The sequence below is a fragment of the Pteronotus mesoamericanus genome, unplaced genomic scaffold (genome assembly GCF_021234165.1).
Source record: "Pteronotus mesoamericanus isolate MK-2021 breed Mesoamerican mustached bat unplaced genomic scaffold, CSHL_Meso_final contig_169, whole genome shotgun sequence".
In the NCBI taxonomy this organism is placed as follows: domain Eukaryota; kingdom Metazoa; phylum Chordata; class Mammalia; order Chiroptera; family Mormoopidae; genus Pteronotus; species Pteronotus mesoamericanus.
In genome coordinates, this window is record NW_026555068.1 from 4,806,487 (window position 1) to 4,821,426 (window position 14,940).

At 52.4% G+C, this 14,940-nt stretch overlaps 1 protein-coding gene across 4 annotated transcripts in view; it reads left to right on the plus strand.

The window, feature by feature from the left end:
• Positions 1 to 637: 637 nt before the first annotated feature.
• ANK1 (ankyrin 1) overlaps positions 638 to 14,940 on the plus strand; it is a 193,438-nt gene continuing 179,135 nt past the window's right edge. For 2 of the 4 annotated variants that reach the window (XM_054565964.1, XM_054565965.1), the window contains exon 1: positions 638 to 809. In XM_054565964.1, the coding sequence (XP_054421939.1) occupies positions 684 to 809 (126 nt within the window). In that variant the 5' untranslated portion in view covers positions 638 to 683. The remainder of the gene's footprint in view (positions 810 to 14,940) is intronic. The other 2 variants (XM_054565968.1, XM_054565969.1) reach the window with 1 other exon arrangement.

A 14,940-nucleotide genomic window follows, 5' to 3' on the forward strand; every position in this document is an offset into this window, starting at 1 on the left:
CGCCCGCGGCAGGGTCCTCCGCGGCGCTCCAGTGGCTCCGGGGAGAGCGGTCGGCTTTGTTCCCCGAGACCCGACGGCGCGGAGCCCGTGCGTCTGGCGGCGGCGGCGGTGCCACTGCAGTGGTGGAAGCCCGGCCGGCCGGCCCGCCAGCCCGCAGCCGGGCGCTCGCAATGCACCAGCGCGGGCGCCGCGCGCGCCGAGCCTCGTCGGGCCGGCCGGGTCCCCCGGCTGCAGGCTGCCCCCGCGTCCTCCTGCGTTAACTGCTGGAGTCCGCCTCCTCCCCGGCCCGCTCGCCGCCCGCCGCAGTACGAGCCGCCTCCCCGCCCCCGCCCCCCGCGCCACCGCCGCCGCCGCCGCCGCCGCAGGAGAGGGAGGGAGGGAGGAAGGGACAGGGGAGGGAGGCGGCGGGCCCGAGCCCAGAGCCTGTCCCGGGAGCCGGCGAGCGAGCTCGGGCCGCGGCAGGAGGCGCCATCCGGGGGCCGCCGGCAGCCGGGCGCGCCTAGCCCTGCGCGGCTCGCGGCCGCCTCCCCCGCGGACACGGCCGCATCCTTCCCGCGGCGGGGAAAGGAGCTCCCCCCTCGCAGAGCAGAGCCTCCTTTTTTTCCTCCTTGGGAGGGTGTCGCCACCTGGATTGCCAAGTGTGAGGGGTCCGGAAGGCAGCGACCGGAGCACCGCGACCCGCCATGGCTCAAGCGGCCAAACAGCTGAAGAAAATCAAAGACATTGAGGCGCAGGCCCTCCAAGAGCAGAAGGAGAAGGAGGAATCCAACAGGAAGCGGAGGAACCGCTCGCGTGACCGAAAGAAGAAGGTAAGAAAGGGGCGGCGGCGACAGCCCGGGGGCAGAGGCGCCCTGGAGGGGGCCGCTCGTTAGACCCGGGAGCGAGGTGGGGGCGCGGGGCCCGGGCCGGCGGAGTTGATGCCGCCCGAGAGTGGAGGGCGCGGGGCGGGAGGGGAGGAGAGGAGAAGCTGAGGTGCGGCGGGGAGAGGACGGGGCTGGCGGCTGGAGGGGCACAGAGGGAGGCCACGAGGCGGAGGGCGCACCCCAGCGGGCCCGCCGGTGGCCCGCGGAGACCTTTCAGCACCTCGGACAGATGCCGGCAGGCCCGCGCCGCTCGCGGAGGAACTTTTCCGGCCTCCCCGCGGCCCGCGGGTTTGATGGGCTGCCCTGCGCCGGCTCGTTGCTTCTCTGGATTTCCAGGGAAGCTGGTTGGGGTAAACGCGGCTCCGGGCTCCGGCGGCTTCTCTGCTTAGCGCCTGCGTCGGTGACCCGCTCTCGGACGCGGAGAGCATCGTTCCCAGGTCTCTGAACAAGTGGGGCTCCTGTCCTTCCCTGTTCCTTCTCGCGCCCAGGAAGCGCCTTTCCTAACCCTCGGGGACAGCGACAGAAAGGCATGACCCCGGGCATTTGGCAAGGTCTTCGGTTCGGGTCACTTAAGATGAGCGACCTTTGGAAGGCGGGCACGGGTGCGTGCAGCCCGGCCCGAGGCCTGGTCGGAGGACAGGTCTGCTCTTCGTGGAGGAGTAGGAGGCAGCTCTGCCCCCGCAGTGACCCGGACCTCTTGGCATAGCTGTCGCTGTGGTCAGCACTTTCCCTTCGTTTCTGGGGTCTTCCAACCGCCGGTTTAGAGCACCTTTAGAAACACCTTTAGTGAGAAACACCATTTGGTTGGTAACACCTTTGATTTGGAAGGGAAGGGGCAGTTACCTGGGCAGAGGACTCCAGCCAAGAGGCGTTTTAGAACTGCCCCCTCCCCCCGCCACCCCCCATGGAGGCGGCCAGGAGTGCTCGGATGCAGTTCTGGGCACTGGAGGTGGTGCTGAACTCCAGCGTCAGGAGAGCCATTTTCACCTGAAGAAGTCAATGTGGAGCGCGGCCTGCAAGCCTCCTGGCCAGGGAGAAGGGCCCCTCCTGCTCCGGAGCAGAGGCACTAGTCTCGGCTGAGAAGGAAACACTTTTTTCCTGAAATTGTCTCACCTGAGAAAGAAGTCTCTGCAGCCTGTGGTTGACTGCAGGGTGTGGGGACAGGCAGCCTGTGGGTCCCACTGCAGACACCGGCTGGTCAACAAGACCAACATCCGGCCTTTCCCTAGAGATGAAACACAGGGGCAGAGGTGTCCTCTGATGGCAACCGAAGTAACCTGCCCGCTCTAGGCTTTCCCGTACCCCTTCCAAAGACAGCCCCTCCTCCCTCAAGGGATTGCCATCTTGTGTGTGAATAGTAGTTTCACAAAAGTACCACCCCTTTAGCAGGACCGAAAAAAAAAAAAAAAGGAGCCTTCCGCAAACCGATGGTGAATCAGAGTTTGGGTTGGTGCCACTTAGAGAGAACCTCATGGAGTCCTGCTGCTGGGGTCTGAAATGCCAGGGCCCATCCTGTGAGTCAGGCTGGGGGAAGACTGCTTATATCTGACGGTGTTCACCCACTTTCTTGGCATGAATGTAAACTTCTTGCTAGGGTGCTCTCTATTTCCAGTCCTGCCTGTCGCTTTAGGAGCCAAGCCGATCCTCTCTCCAGACTGCTCATTCAGTGTTTTTATCCTACTTTTTGCTCTCAGGCTTCTTTTTTGATGCTCCTGGTACCATAAATAATTTTTCTGAGCAATAGTCAAAAAAAAAAACAAACCCTCTCTCTCCCATCTTCTTTGATTTCTTTTCATTCTACGAAGCACCCTTTAACGTAACTCCGAATCCTGACTGTAATACATGCATATGAAAGTGCAATTTCAATATCCCTTTTTCCTCCTTAGGTCTTAATCTTTATGCTATTTACATTATTAACCAATTTTATTTCTATTTTCAGTGGTAGGTGATGATCTATTCCCCTCTCCCTGAGTTGTGTTTTGTTGTTTTACTAGCTGGTCACAGCATACTGCGTCAGTAAGCTTGCAAAAATCTTCCATACAGATTTTCATTATTTTATGCAGTATCCTGTGTGCTGCGATTGACCCAACAATAATAAGGAAATCTAAATTCAAAGTGATGGCGGTGTCGTAAACTCTTAAAGCTGATTCTTTGGGTGAGGGGGTGTATGGTACAGGGCGAAGGGTGGGGGTCCTCCCTGTGCGTTTCATAATCATTGCGCACTCTCTTAGCCGTTGGCATGGCCTTGAGAGCCATCTCAGAGAATAGAGTTAAAATTTATAGCGAAATGCAAAATTACAAGGGGATGGAAGGCCGTCGGGGGAAAGGTGAGGCAGGCAGAGAAACGCAGAGAGGAGTATTTACAGCAGGTAGACGAGGCTCCTCTACGGGCTGGTAAAGCAGATGACTGGGGGGCTAGATTGAAAGTTCATATAAGGTGAGGTCTAAGACCATCTTTCACAAATGAAGTAATTTTTCAAGGCAAAGTATGTTAAAATCAAGCAGCCGAGGACTTTGCAGTTGGTCAGAGGCTATGGGGGGGCCGTGGAACCGTCCTCCCATCAGCCTGAAGAAAGAACCTCTTACATGCAAATAAACATTTTATTCCAGTGAATTGGTAATTCATATGAATATATAGCTAAACAATGAGCCTTCTGAATTTACTAAAAGGGAAGGTGTTTGCCCCATGGGTGACCTGCTTGACGGGACTGACTGAGCAGAACTGCATCCCTCCCCGTTTGTAGAAATAATCACGGTTGTAACTTCCACGGTGGTTGCAGTTTTACAGCTGATGATTCTGTGTGGGAAGGCGCTGGCTCCGGGGTGCTGTGCAATGGGGGACGGAGGCTGATGTTGTGACGCACTGACTGACACCGACAGAAACCACCTTGACACGGGGAACTGAGCTAACACTCGGCAGCTCTGAAAACGCCTGCATTCTTCTGGGGCTTCATTCAGTTTTCTGTTTGTGTAGCACACATCCTTGTCCGATGCTTGCTGGTGGAGCTTCAGGTTTTTAAAAAAGAATAAAATCCAGGATTTATGAGATTTACTAATAAGTCCCCGTGCTTCTGAAGGTTTGGATGGAAATAAATGAATTGCCGAGCATGAGTGAAGCAGACATTTGCATTAAGAACGACAGCTTTCGAGGGCTGAGGAAGCCTTGGGCACGAGGATGCCTGTGCTTTTTCTGTTTACCCAGAGCTTGGGGTTAGTAGAGGAGGACAGGGAGGTTGAGGAGGAAGCGAGGCCAAGGATGGAAGGTGAGGAAGAGGGGCAGAGTTAAAGAAAGGAGGAGAGGATGAAGAGGAGAGGGACACAGAGAGGGAAGAAAGGGGGCTGGCACCTCAGCCCTACTTTCAGGGGTCACAGCAAGCCTGCTACCTGCAGTACCTGTTAACTACCCTACGGTAGTGTTACTGAGCGCTCTGTTTGTCCCTCGCTCTCTCCACCTATTTCATCTTATGATGTTGGTGAAGGAAAAGATCTTGCCCTATTCACATAGGTGTGTGCCCAATACCTAGCTCAGTACCTGACAAATAGTGGACATGTAATAAGTAAATGTGTGTGGAATGAGTGGCCGAATGAGTGAATCCATGTATTTGTCTCTGCTTGCCTAGATGTTGTCTTGGTCACAGGCATGTATTCAGGTGAACAATATTCTCTTTGGCTATCTTTTGGGGGCACCTGAAGAAAGCCTGCTAATGCCCTGTTTTCTGATCATTTGCAATACAATAGAAATTTGTAGGAAGGCAGTGGAACCATCTAATTTTTTGGTGCAGTGAATTCTACCACTGAGCAGGTAGTTAGTTCCTTGCAGGGTCTCTGCTGCACTAAGTGTCAAGTGTTTTTAGCCATTTGGAAGAATAGCAGTGTTTGCGAAGGGCCCCAAGGAGCCAAACAGAGGAGGGAGCAGAAAGAAAAAAGCAAGCCCAGGAGTGGAAAGCGAGCATCACCCTTTGCTGCGCAGGCAGCACCGGCAGCCTTTCCATTCTATGCCATGCTCCCAGAAGGGCCCTCAGCATCCCTCGCAGAGCTGGACCGGGCCCTGCTCCTGGACAGCAGAGATGTCTTTGGCTGAGCCAGTGATTAGAACCACAGAGGAGATTTGGGGGTACCTGCGAGAGACCGGAGTGGTTGGGCCGGGTTTATCACTAGGATGGTAGATGGAGGGTCACGTGGGCCCACATCGCCCATTTGTAAAGGGCCTGAAATTTACGCTTCTGCTTCTGCTGTTACCTCCAAATGAGTTTATACATTTAATCCAAGAGGTAACTGACAAGGTCGAAAGAGAATGATGTTCATCACACATTTTTAAACCCTAGGCCCTGTTGCTAAATGACATCACCAGTATATGTTGCAACATGAATTGATATTCGTATAATATCTCTATTTGGATTTTGAATAGTTTAATTCTGTTGCATTGTGTGTTCATTACTAAACGTCTTAATTTATTAGTTGGAAGGTTCCAAAATGCACCACAACTTTGGTAACCCTGCTTTGGCTTCTCTTCTTATTTTAATACCTTGGGAGCCTCAAAAAATGGAAGTGGCCCTGCCCCTCTCAAGCTCTTGGGAGGTGTTTGCAGAGGCCGAAGATGTGGGCTATTCAGACCTGCTCTGGGCCCCGGGTCTTCTAGCCCGGCACCTCCCTCCCTGCTGCAGCGGTAGTGTGGGGGGCTGTTCCCTGGGTGCTTCCATCACCCCTGCCACCGTCCGCCAGGCCCGGAGAGGGAGCTTTTGCGGGCAGAGATGTTATTCCCTCAGTTATGTCCAGAACTATATGGTTTGCACATTATTTGCTTTTCAGAGCCACTGTTGAAAATAGGTGGGGCTGCAGCTGAGATTCGGAGCCTGAAGCAAGTGACCTCCTCATGAAGGGGACCTCAAGCTGGCCTCTGGGACCTCTCTCTTCTTTTATTCACCCCAGCAAACTGCTTGCTCACCAGTTCTGCCTGTCTCCTCTCAATATAGCAATGCTTTTTTTTTTTTTAAATTTAAACCTCAATCTAAGGCCTTAGTCCTCCTTCCAATAAAAATGAGCAAGCAGTGGGAAGGGGTACTGTGTGCCAGGTGCTTTTCACGTCTGTCCGCCCACTCCCATGCTTTGCCTTCATTATGCCTTTGGAAGGCTGGTCTCCACCAACGTCAAAGCCCATGGCTCTCTTCTTCAAAAAATCTTTCCTGAATGCCCTGCCTCACTCCCACCCCCATCACCCCACACTCTGCCTTATGTTGACCTGTCATTTGTTGCGTGCGCGCGCGCGGGTGTGTGTGTGTGTGTGTGTGTGTGTGTGTGTGTACTCATTCTTGTTTCATTCCTTCTAGATTGTAAGTTCCCTGAAGCCAAAACCTGAGTCTTTGTACATAACCACTCAGTAAATATTTATGGCTTGGATTGATTCAGAAGCTACATTTAAGAGGTCCAGACTTTTTTCTTGATCTTTCTGTTTGATTTTGGAGGACTTGCTTCTATAGAATTGGAACCAAGGAAGTCTATTTTTTTTCCCCTGACTTCATCTGATCAAAGTCTGTCATCATCGATGTTAGGTTTTTGTATAAAGACAAATAAGGTTTGCTTGGCTTCATACCTCCATTTTTGGTTTCCATTAAGCAGCTCAAAAGTCTGCCTCTTGCAGAACGCTGGGCTGGGAGTCAGATGCCTGGCTCCCCTTGTGGCTCTTGCATTTGTCAGCCACATGCAGTGAACAAGCCTCTGAATTCCTCTGAGCCTCAGTTTGCTTGTCTGTAAAATGGGAATGAGAATCTAATGAGGGTGTGCTTTGTAAAATTTAAAATTCCCATGTGTTTCAGAGCTTATAGTTAATAATATGATTGTGAATTAACTTATTCTTTCTCATAAATGCAATGCCAAAGCTCATGCCTATCTTTCTGTGGTAGCAGGAAATCTTGATGCTTGCCTGGGAGGACCAACACATTATTATTGCAGTGCTGGCACACGAGAAAAGGATGCTTTAAATTATATCTTCATTTTTTTTTCAGGAGAAGAATGAGTTTTCTATTTCGATAAGATTTATTATCATAGACTTAATTATCTACATGGGTCCAGCCTACAGTTTTGAGGTGGGCTTTGTTAAAGTCCTGCCTGGCACTTGCGGCTGTATTATCAAAGGGGGGACATGAAAGTGGTTCCTTAATTTTCCAGGAATACCATCCCTGTGAGGGCCGTGGCCGACCAGTCCAGGGTGTGGGGTATACCAGGAGATATCCCTGGCCCGGTGTCCGGCGGCCAAGCTCCTCCAGGGAGAATCGGTGCCCCTTAGGGGTGCAAGCATAATACGCCCTGCCAGAAAGGAGGAGAACTTGCAGTGTGGGCACTCAACATGAAAGCAAAGAAGATCTAATGACCAGCCAGTTTTTTAATAAAACAACGTTTTTCCTTACCTGCTTCCAATGTGACTGGATGTTTCCTCTCAGAGAAATATCTCTCCGATTGCTAAGGTGCCAGTACAGTTTCAATTAATATTACATTTTTATCCACTTCAGAGTATCATTGACAGTGGTAGCTGCAAAGCAACCTTCTTTGCTTACCAAAGGTAGGGGTGTGTGTTTATTGACAGCCTGCGTGCCCTAGAGCCATCACCTCCCGGGATCCTCCAAACACCCTTCAGATGGGTCAGATGAGGACAGAGCCGGGCTTTTAAACCTGACTTCAAAACTCATTCACAGAGCTCTGCACTAGGCTGCCTTAGGCATTTGTTGGACCCACAGGCATTCAAGGCTATGCTAGGCGCTGAGAGGGGAGTCCAAACTGATGCTGTTTTTCCTGCCTTCATGAGAAGAACGGCCGCTTAGTGCAAACGCTGCCGGAGGAGGAAGTACTCGAAGGCCGACAGTGGAGGCAGGTGATTTGGGCTCAGGACAGAAGCGCTGGAGTCTGGATTCCAGCGGGAACAGGGGTGTCCAAAGGCTCCTTCGTGGGTCTCAGAGTCAGCCATTGTGATGGTAAGGACCTTGTCCAGGCATCTGGGAAATGACAAAAGGCGAGATGAAAGAGCCGCTGAAACCCGAGTCGTCGGGGTTACCTGCTCTGTGTCTGGCTCACTTGACTCACAAAATGGCTATTTCCCCCTTTACTTTCTGTTTTGGGGATTTCTCCATCATCAGCATCTCTTCCCTATAATTGTTTAATAATGCGCTGACATTACACACGCAGAAACTGAATGACAGTGTTTCTGCCACTGTCGTCTGCTCTTTCCTCCTCTCTGGGATTTTTGCTTGGCACGTAGAGGAGCCCCTTGCCGGAGCCGGCTGTGGGGTTGAGCGTGTCAGGGGCAGGTGGGAGTAGAAGGTGAGTGCAGCCCGCCTTCTCCCGTCCATCCCCTGGACCCCTGCGGTCTCATCTCCTGCCCCTAAGAAGTAAAGTGGGTGAGGTAATGCCCACAAAGAGGAGTGCCCTGAGGGAGAAAGCAGGCACAGGGGGTGAGAAGGCACAGACTATCGTTAGAGTAGAATTGGGAGAGGAGGGGATGGAGTGAGAAGCAGCGTTAAAGGAAAAGGGAAGGAGGCACCTAATTATGGACTGGCCAGAGCCATGACTCCTAAACCCAGTTCTAAGATTGAAAGGACAGTCCCAAATACCTGAGGCGAGACCCACAGGAAAGGAGGAAGGGAGAGATGGTCCCAGTGGCCTCTCAGCTTTGCTAGCGTCACAGCCACCTGCTGGGAGAAAAGGGGCAAGGCTTGTTAGGAGGAGGAAGACCTGCCCCTCCTCCCGGTCCAGAATCTGGGGCTGGGGTGGGTGGAGCCAGGCTCCCGGGTAGAGCTCATTGGGGAGCTGCTGTGCTAGCAGACTGACAGGCACGTGTTGATGGAATGGGGGAAGACGGAGGGGAGTCAAACCAGGAGATGTAGGGAAGACACGAGAAAGTAGAGGACTTGCATTCACTTATTATTTAGTCTGTATCCAGTTCCCCAAAGGAAGTGGCAAGTTAAGAATTGAGTTTAGCACTGTGGTCACACCTATGGGCGAAGTAAACTTGAAGGGGATGGGCTAGGGGTCTTCCGGGGGTGGAGGCTGGGTCTTCATGGACAGCTAGGGGTCAGCCTGGCGAGTGAGGGGCAGGACAGTCAGATGAAGCAAGAGCACGTGTGGAGGGGCAGCACAAGAGGTCTGGAGGAGAAGGTGGTCTGGGAACCGTAGGCCCAAGAACAGGAGCAAAGAGAACAGAGAGAGGCTGGAGAAGGAGCTGACACCAGGCCCAGCTGGGTCTGCAGGGCGAAGGCAGCCCTGAGGGGCTCCAGGCAGAAGCCTGAAGGTTACTGTGCCCTCAGTGCAGAGACGGATTGGGTGGGGTCATGCTGTGGTGAGCCGGGCACCTGGAATGCTGACGGATGATGACCCAGCCGAGGGGTCGGCTGGCGTGCGCTGGGGTGGCTGGTAGGGATGGAGGGCATGTGACAAACGAGATAATTTGGGTGGTTGAGAAAGTTGGTCTTTGTGGGTAATAAAGTGGGTGCAAATAAGTAGTCAAGAATGATGCTGAAGGTATCATTTTGACATATGCTAACATACTTGCATGTGTGTATTAAATGCATGTGTGATTAAATGTCTATAAGACTTCATTTCTGACTTGGCGTTGGGGAGTTAGTTGGTGCTGCCTTTCACTGAGCTAGGAAAGAGGAGGGGGAACAGGTTAGGAAGAAAGTAATGCCTTTTTGGGAAATACATTATTAGGTGGCTTCCTGGGGCTCTCACTTGATAGGGGGAGAGAGCTAGTCAGGATGTTCCTAAATATCGGGGAACCCGCCAGGCTGGTGGTGGAAGGGAGAGGCAGCCAGCTGGGGCCTGAGCTCTTCTGGAATGCAGAACTTTTGAGGGATTGCTTTAAATAGGCACATGCACGGACGGAACCTGACTGCTGGATGCTCAGGCTGGCAGGGAAGGCAAGCCCTTGGGGCAAGAGGTGGGCTGTAGGGAGGCAGGACTAACCCACTCTTAAACAAATGACTTTGGCGCCATCACCCATACGGTGAAATGCTGTGCAATCACTAAATACGATGCTTAAGAGAATGTTTTTAAGAATATGCTTCTAATAAAAAAGTAGGAATACACTTAGATGTAATGTAATTTAAAAATGTAATGTAATTAAAAGAAAAGACAGGGATGCCCTGCTGTCAAAGAGCATAGCCAGGTCCTTTCCTGCCTGTGTGTCTTCGGCAGATGAAAGCTGCAATTTAGAGATGACCTCCCCCCGCCCCGCCCCAATAAAGAAGTCCAAGGTGATGTGGGCTAGAGCCAAGTAGGTAACAGAGCAGCAGAATGTACTGGCTCATAGTGGAGCTGGAGTGTGGTCCCGAAAGCCTGGGCAGTCGGGTCTTGGCATGTGAAGCTGTCCATTGTAAACCGACCTGAAAATGTGTGCGTGTTGGGTCTAATCCTCCACTCCGCCGCCAGAGTGATCTTCCAGAAATGCAAATCAGATCTCGCCACTCCTGCCTCTAAATCCTTCCGCGGTTCCCTAATTGCCCTTAGAGTAAAGTCCCGGCTCGTCATTCTGCCTTCCTGGGCGCCCCTAGCTAGCCCGTAGCTGCCTTCCCTGGCGCCTCTCTTTCTGTCCTACGTGCTGCACCCAGCTGTTCTCCGAACTTATTCTAGTACTTTGGATGTATGTGCTTTCTCTGCCCGCAGATCGTCCCGTCTGCTGACTCGCCTCAAACACGAACCCCGTCTCCTCCATCAGAATTCCATGTAAACGTTGCCTCCCAGTCCTAGATGAGGTTAGGCCCCCCCGCGCCGTGTTATTCTGGTATGCCTCTGGGCACGGGGACCAGAAAATTACAGAAAATTAAAAGGACGCTAGTGTGTGTCAGGAGGTCATCTTGATGTCAAAGCAGCCATGAGATATGGGCTTCGGCATTAGATGGAGTCAGATGGTCCTGGGCTGGTAGCTGGGCTGAGATGTTACTGACTGGGCGACCTTCGGCAAGGTGTTCAGTTCCCCCCCGTCCCCCCCCCCCCCGCCTCCCTTGAGCCTTCATTTTGCTGTTTGCGAAGCGGAGTAGTAGCTACCACACAACCACGCAGGGTTGGTAGAAGGATGGAATGAGTTAATATATGTAAAGCACCTGAGATGTAGTAAACTCTCGATCAGTGCCTGCCCCAATGCCTCAGTCCCCGCTCACGCCTATCGCCTACCCTGGAGCAACCAATGGAATCAAAGCGTGGGCATTAAATAGGCGGTGGATGTGGTGGGGGGCGGGGTGACGACAACACACGTCTGCACCCAGAGCACTGAATGGATAAAAAAAGATCTTTAAAAATATGAACACCAGAGGTTTCCTCTTAAATGCTAAATAGGATTTAAGAGGTGAAAGTCTGGGCCTGCTTAGCTAAATTCTCACCTTGTATGTAATTGAAACAGAGTGAGCTTCTTTCCAGAGATGGCCGTCAAGGTTACCTCCCAAGGTTGCGAGTGCTCGTCCAGCATCGCTGCCAGTCTGCTAAATGAATTACGAAAGTCTGTGGAGAAATGTGAACCTGATGTAAAACTCCAATTAAAACGAAAAATCGGAGACAGCCCAAGTCAGCAAAGCTTCAAAGTCTGAAATGTCTGTCGAGTTGTATTGAGTTTGTGGAGATGTCAGAGTCTCCTTTGGCGTGGAGATTTGGCAGATTCGCTTCAGTGCCATTTGAATGAGCTGCTTCAGTCTCTGTCACTGTGAAATGAGAACGCTGCCCTGCTGACCTAAGGTTACATCCTGCCGTGGGGTGCCTGGGGCGGGGCCAGGCGGGCGAGGGATTCAGCCTGAGCGTCTTCTCTGCCTTCAGAGAGCACCCAGCGGAAGAGACCCGCCTGTCTGCTGACCCTGAGTGGCGTCTGGGGAGCCATGACGCTAGGGCCGCGTTTCTCGAGCAGGTGGGCCTAACTGTCTGCTTTAGGTAGAGAAAACCTTGACAAGCAGCCTGTCTTTCTTTTAACATTGCCTTCTTGCCTGTCACATGTGTCATAACCTGCTGACCTCATTCTTGAACAGATCTGCACCTGAGGGAGACCTGGACTCCAAGCCGTGTGCTTATATCTTAAAACTTTAACCCACATGTCAGTGTTGTCCCGCACACAATCGTGACCTTGAAAAGAGGCAGATGGGAAAAAAAAATTCTTAACAATCCTGTACCAAGGGAAAAGCGATACCATCATTAGATTCTTCAGGAAGAACTTAGATGGGTCTCTGCCATGAATTTACCTTTGTCCGCCCCTGCTTGCCTTGCCCCTGCTCTTGTCCAAGCATCATTCCTGCGATAACCTCCTCTAGTCTTGTCCTCTGGCCCAGTCTTCATCTAGCAGCAAGAGTCATGTTTTTTTTCAAAGGCATTTCGACAGTTGTCCCTTCCCTTCATAAGACCTTTCAGATACTTCCCATTGGCCATTAGGATCTGCTGACGACCAGGGTCTTCCGCCTCACGCCCCGACCGCGCTCCCAGGGTGTGCAACGCTGTGCTGCCCTGCACCTCCACCTGCTGTTCCCTTCTCCCTGGAGCTCGGTCTGATGCCTACGCATCCCTTATGGCCCAACTTCGCCATCTCCATGAAGCTCCCTTGACACTGGGTCAGAGATGGTACAGAAAGGGAACCTGAAGGGGGCTGGTGAGGTGTCCCTGTGTGGGCTCAGGGAGTTTCCCAGGCCTCTGAAAGCTAAAAGCACTTACAACAAAGGTCTAGGACAACACAGGATTTTTGACTCAGTCAGGAAATGAAACTAGTTCATTATCTTGTATTTCTCCGTTACTGGAGCCGGCGTGTGATCTGGATTGTAGGAGCCTCTCCTTCCTCCCCTTCCGCTCCTCAGATTTGTGGACATTGACTGTGTGTGGTTGTGGAGGAAAAGAACAGGCCATGGGGTTGAGTTCTCGTTTTTCTCACTGTCTTGTGTGGCCTTGGACACTTCTCTGGGCCTCAGTTTCCCAATCTCTGAAATAAGGGGGTTGGCCGAGAGGCCTTCTAAACCTCTTTTGGGAGTACTCGTGATTCCGTGATTCCATGAATTTACAGAGCCACAGGGCAAAGTGGGTCCCAGATGCCAGTTGGCTCGCCCTGGCCTAAGGCGCGCTGGGAGGGAGGCCTGGTTGCAGGAGGCTGTCCTGGGTTGTGGTCCAGGTCTGACGGGTACCAAACTGCAGGGCACAGGAGTGTTAGCAAAAGTACGAAAGACCACCCAGCATGGGGTTTGGGTTCAGCCCCATTATGCTCATCCCATCCAACGTATTAGTTTCACAACACCGACACTGGGCAGATCAAGGAGAGGAAAACATCCTGATAAAGTACAGGGGCCACATGGGCAATTAGAAGGTCACAATGCTCAAGAGAAACAGCTCTGGTCCCTTGGGTGTACGTTTGTAGGAAGCCTATATCGTCGGGCACCCCTATGACCCTATAAACCTCCTGCTGAGGCCAGCAGGGTGCCCCCTTCTTCATGTGTTACAAGGAGTAACCTCTGCCCCAGGTGAACAGAGAAAGCGGGAGGCAGGTGCCTTCTATTTTCAGTGTAAGGTGACTGGGCCTGTCATACTCAGAGTTGCTTTCAAGGTCACGAGCAAAGTGAGCCTCCTTCTGTGGAGCTTGTTGTCCTTGACTCCAGTGGGGGAGGGGGCCGCATAGCCCTGTCTTGGAAAGCAGACCCTAGCAAACTCCAGCCCCGAGGGCGGGCAATGTGCTGGGGAACGTGCGATGTGCTCTGTCAGACAGTCCCGGCTTTTTAGAGACTCTTCTTTTAGAGGTGAATTGCCTGTTTTGGACAAAGCCCAGCTTTGTCACTTACCGACTTTCTGAGGGGCCAGCACTTTCAGGAGAGCTTAGTACCCCAATGCAGTGCTTTTTAAAATTTGGTCTCTGGCCCCCTGGCCTTCCCCTCCCTGGAACGCAGCACTCACTGGATCAATGGAAGCCCAGGCGCTGACAGCCTGTCCTGTTTTCTTCAGCCGCTACCCTGCCAGGGCTGGGGAGGAAGGAGAGAACTGTCCCAGCGAGGGGACCTCCAGGCCCAGGCTCTCATTGGCCTAGAACCTTCTCCAGTGGTCGCGTCTCCTGGGAGATGAGACCCCTGGGTGTCCAGCCCTCAAAGAGCCCTGGGGGCAGGGAAGCGGGTGCCGCGCGGACAGTAGCCGTTGTCACACAGAGCTTGGACTGCCAAGTGTTTCCTCCCACCAGACCTGGTCATTTCACTGCCCTCCTGAAAGCCCTGCGGAGAAGCAGAGGTCAGGTTCCCCAGTTTACATGGGAGCAAAGTAAGACTCAGCAAGATTAGGCGCATTTTACTCCCCGAGAGGTGCAGGAGCTGGAGCTGAAAGCTTGGGCTGTCCGTCTCTCTCCCAAGGCCTGGCTTTCATAACAAGCAGGCGGTAGCAGATGCAGGGCACTGGGGATTAAAATTTGTCTTGTTTTCTCTTTTTCTCATCTATTGACTACCTACCCAGCCACCAGCAGGAAAACAGTGAGGCCCAACCATGGGTGGTGGCCGATGTTCTCTCCTCAGAAAGAGCAGGGCAGGCAAGGGACAGCTCTGGCCCACACAGGGGCTGGGAGAGCAGCCTGCTTTACAGGTGAGGACCTCGGAGAGCTCAGCAAGGTTAAGTAGCTTGCCCAAGGTCATACATTCTCTCAGAGCCAGGGCTGGGGTTCGTACCAGCTGCCTGATTTGAAAACCTTCACCTTACTGCATCTAGGGCTATTATGAATATTAAACAAAATCAGATAGACAGAGTGCTTAAATGGGGACAGATGAGGAGCAAAAAATGGAAGACATTTTTAAAGCACTTAACACAGAGCCTAGAACTTGATGAGAACTATACACGTTAGTTCCTTTGACTCTGTAAGATAAAGTACCACTCTCATGTGCGGAGAGAAGACATGCATTCCCTCCAAACGAACCAGCACCGTAGATAAGGATACGGAGATAGAGACGGACATACGGATAGACAGACAGATAGATATGAGGGAGGACCCCCCCAAAAAACCCGAATTATCTTCTGGAGGGCAGGCCCCTTGTAGTACAGTCTTCCCTCACTAGGTGAGTGTTCTAGGAACCCATCTGTATCAGTGCACCAGCTGGCATTGTTG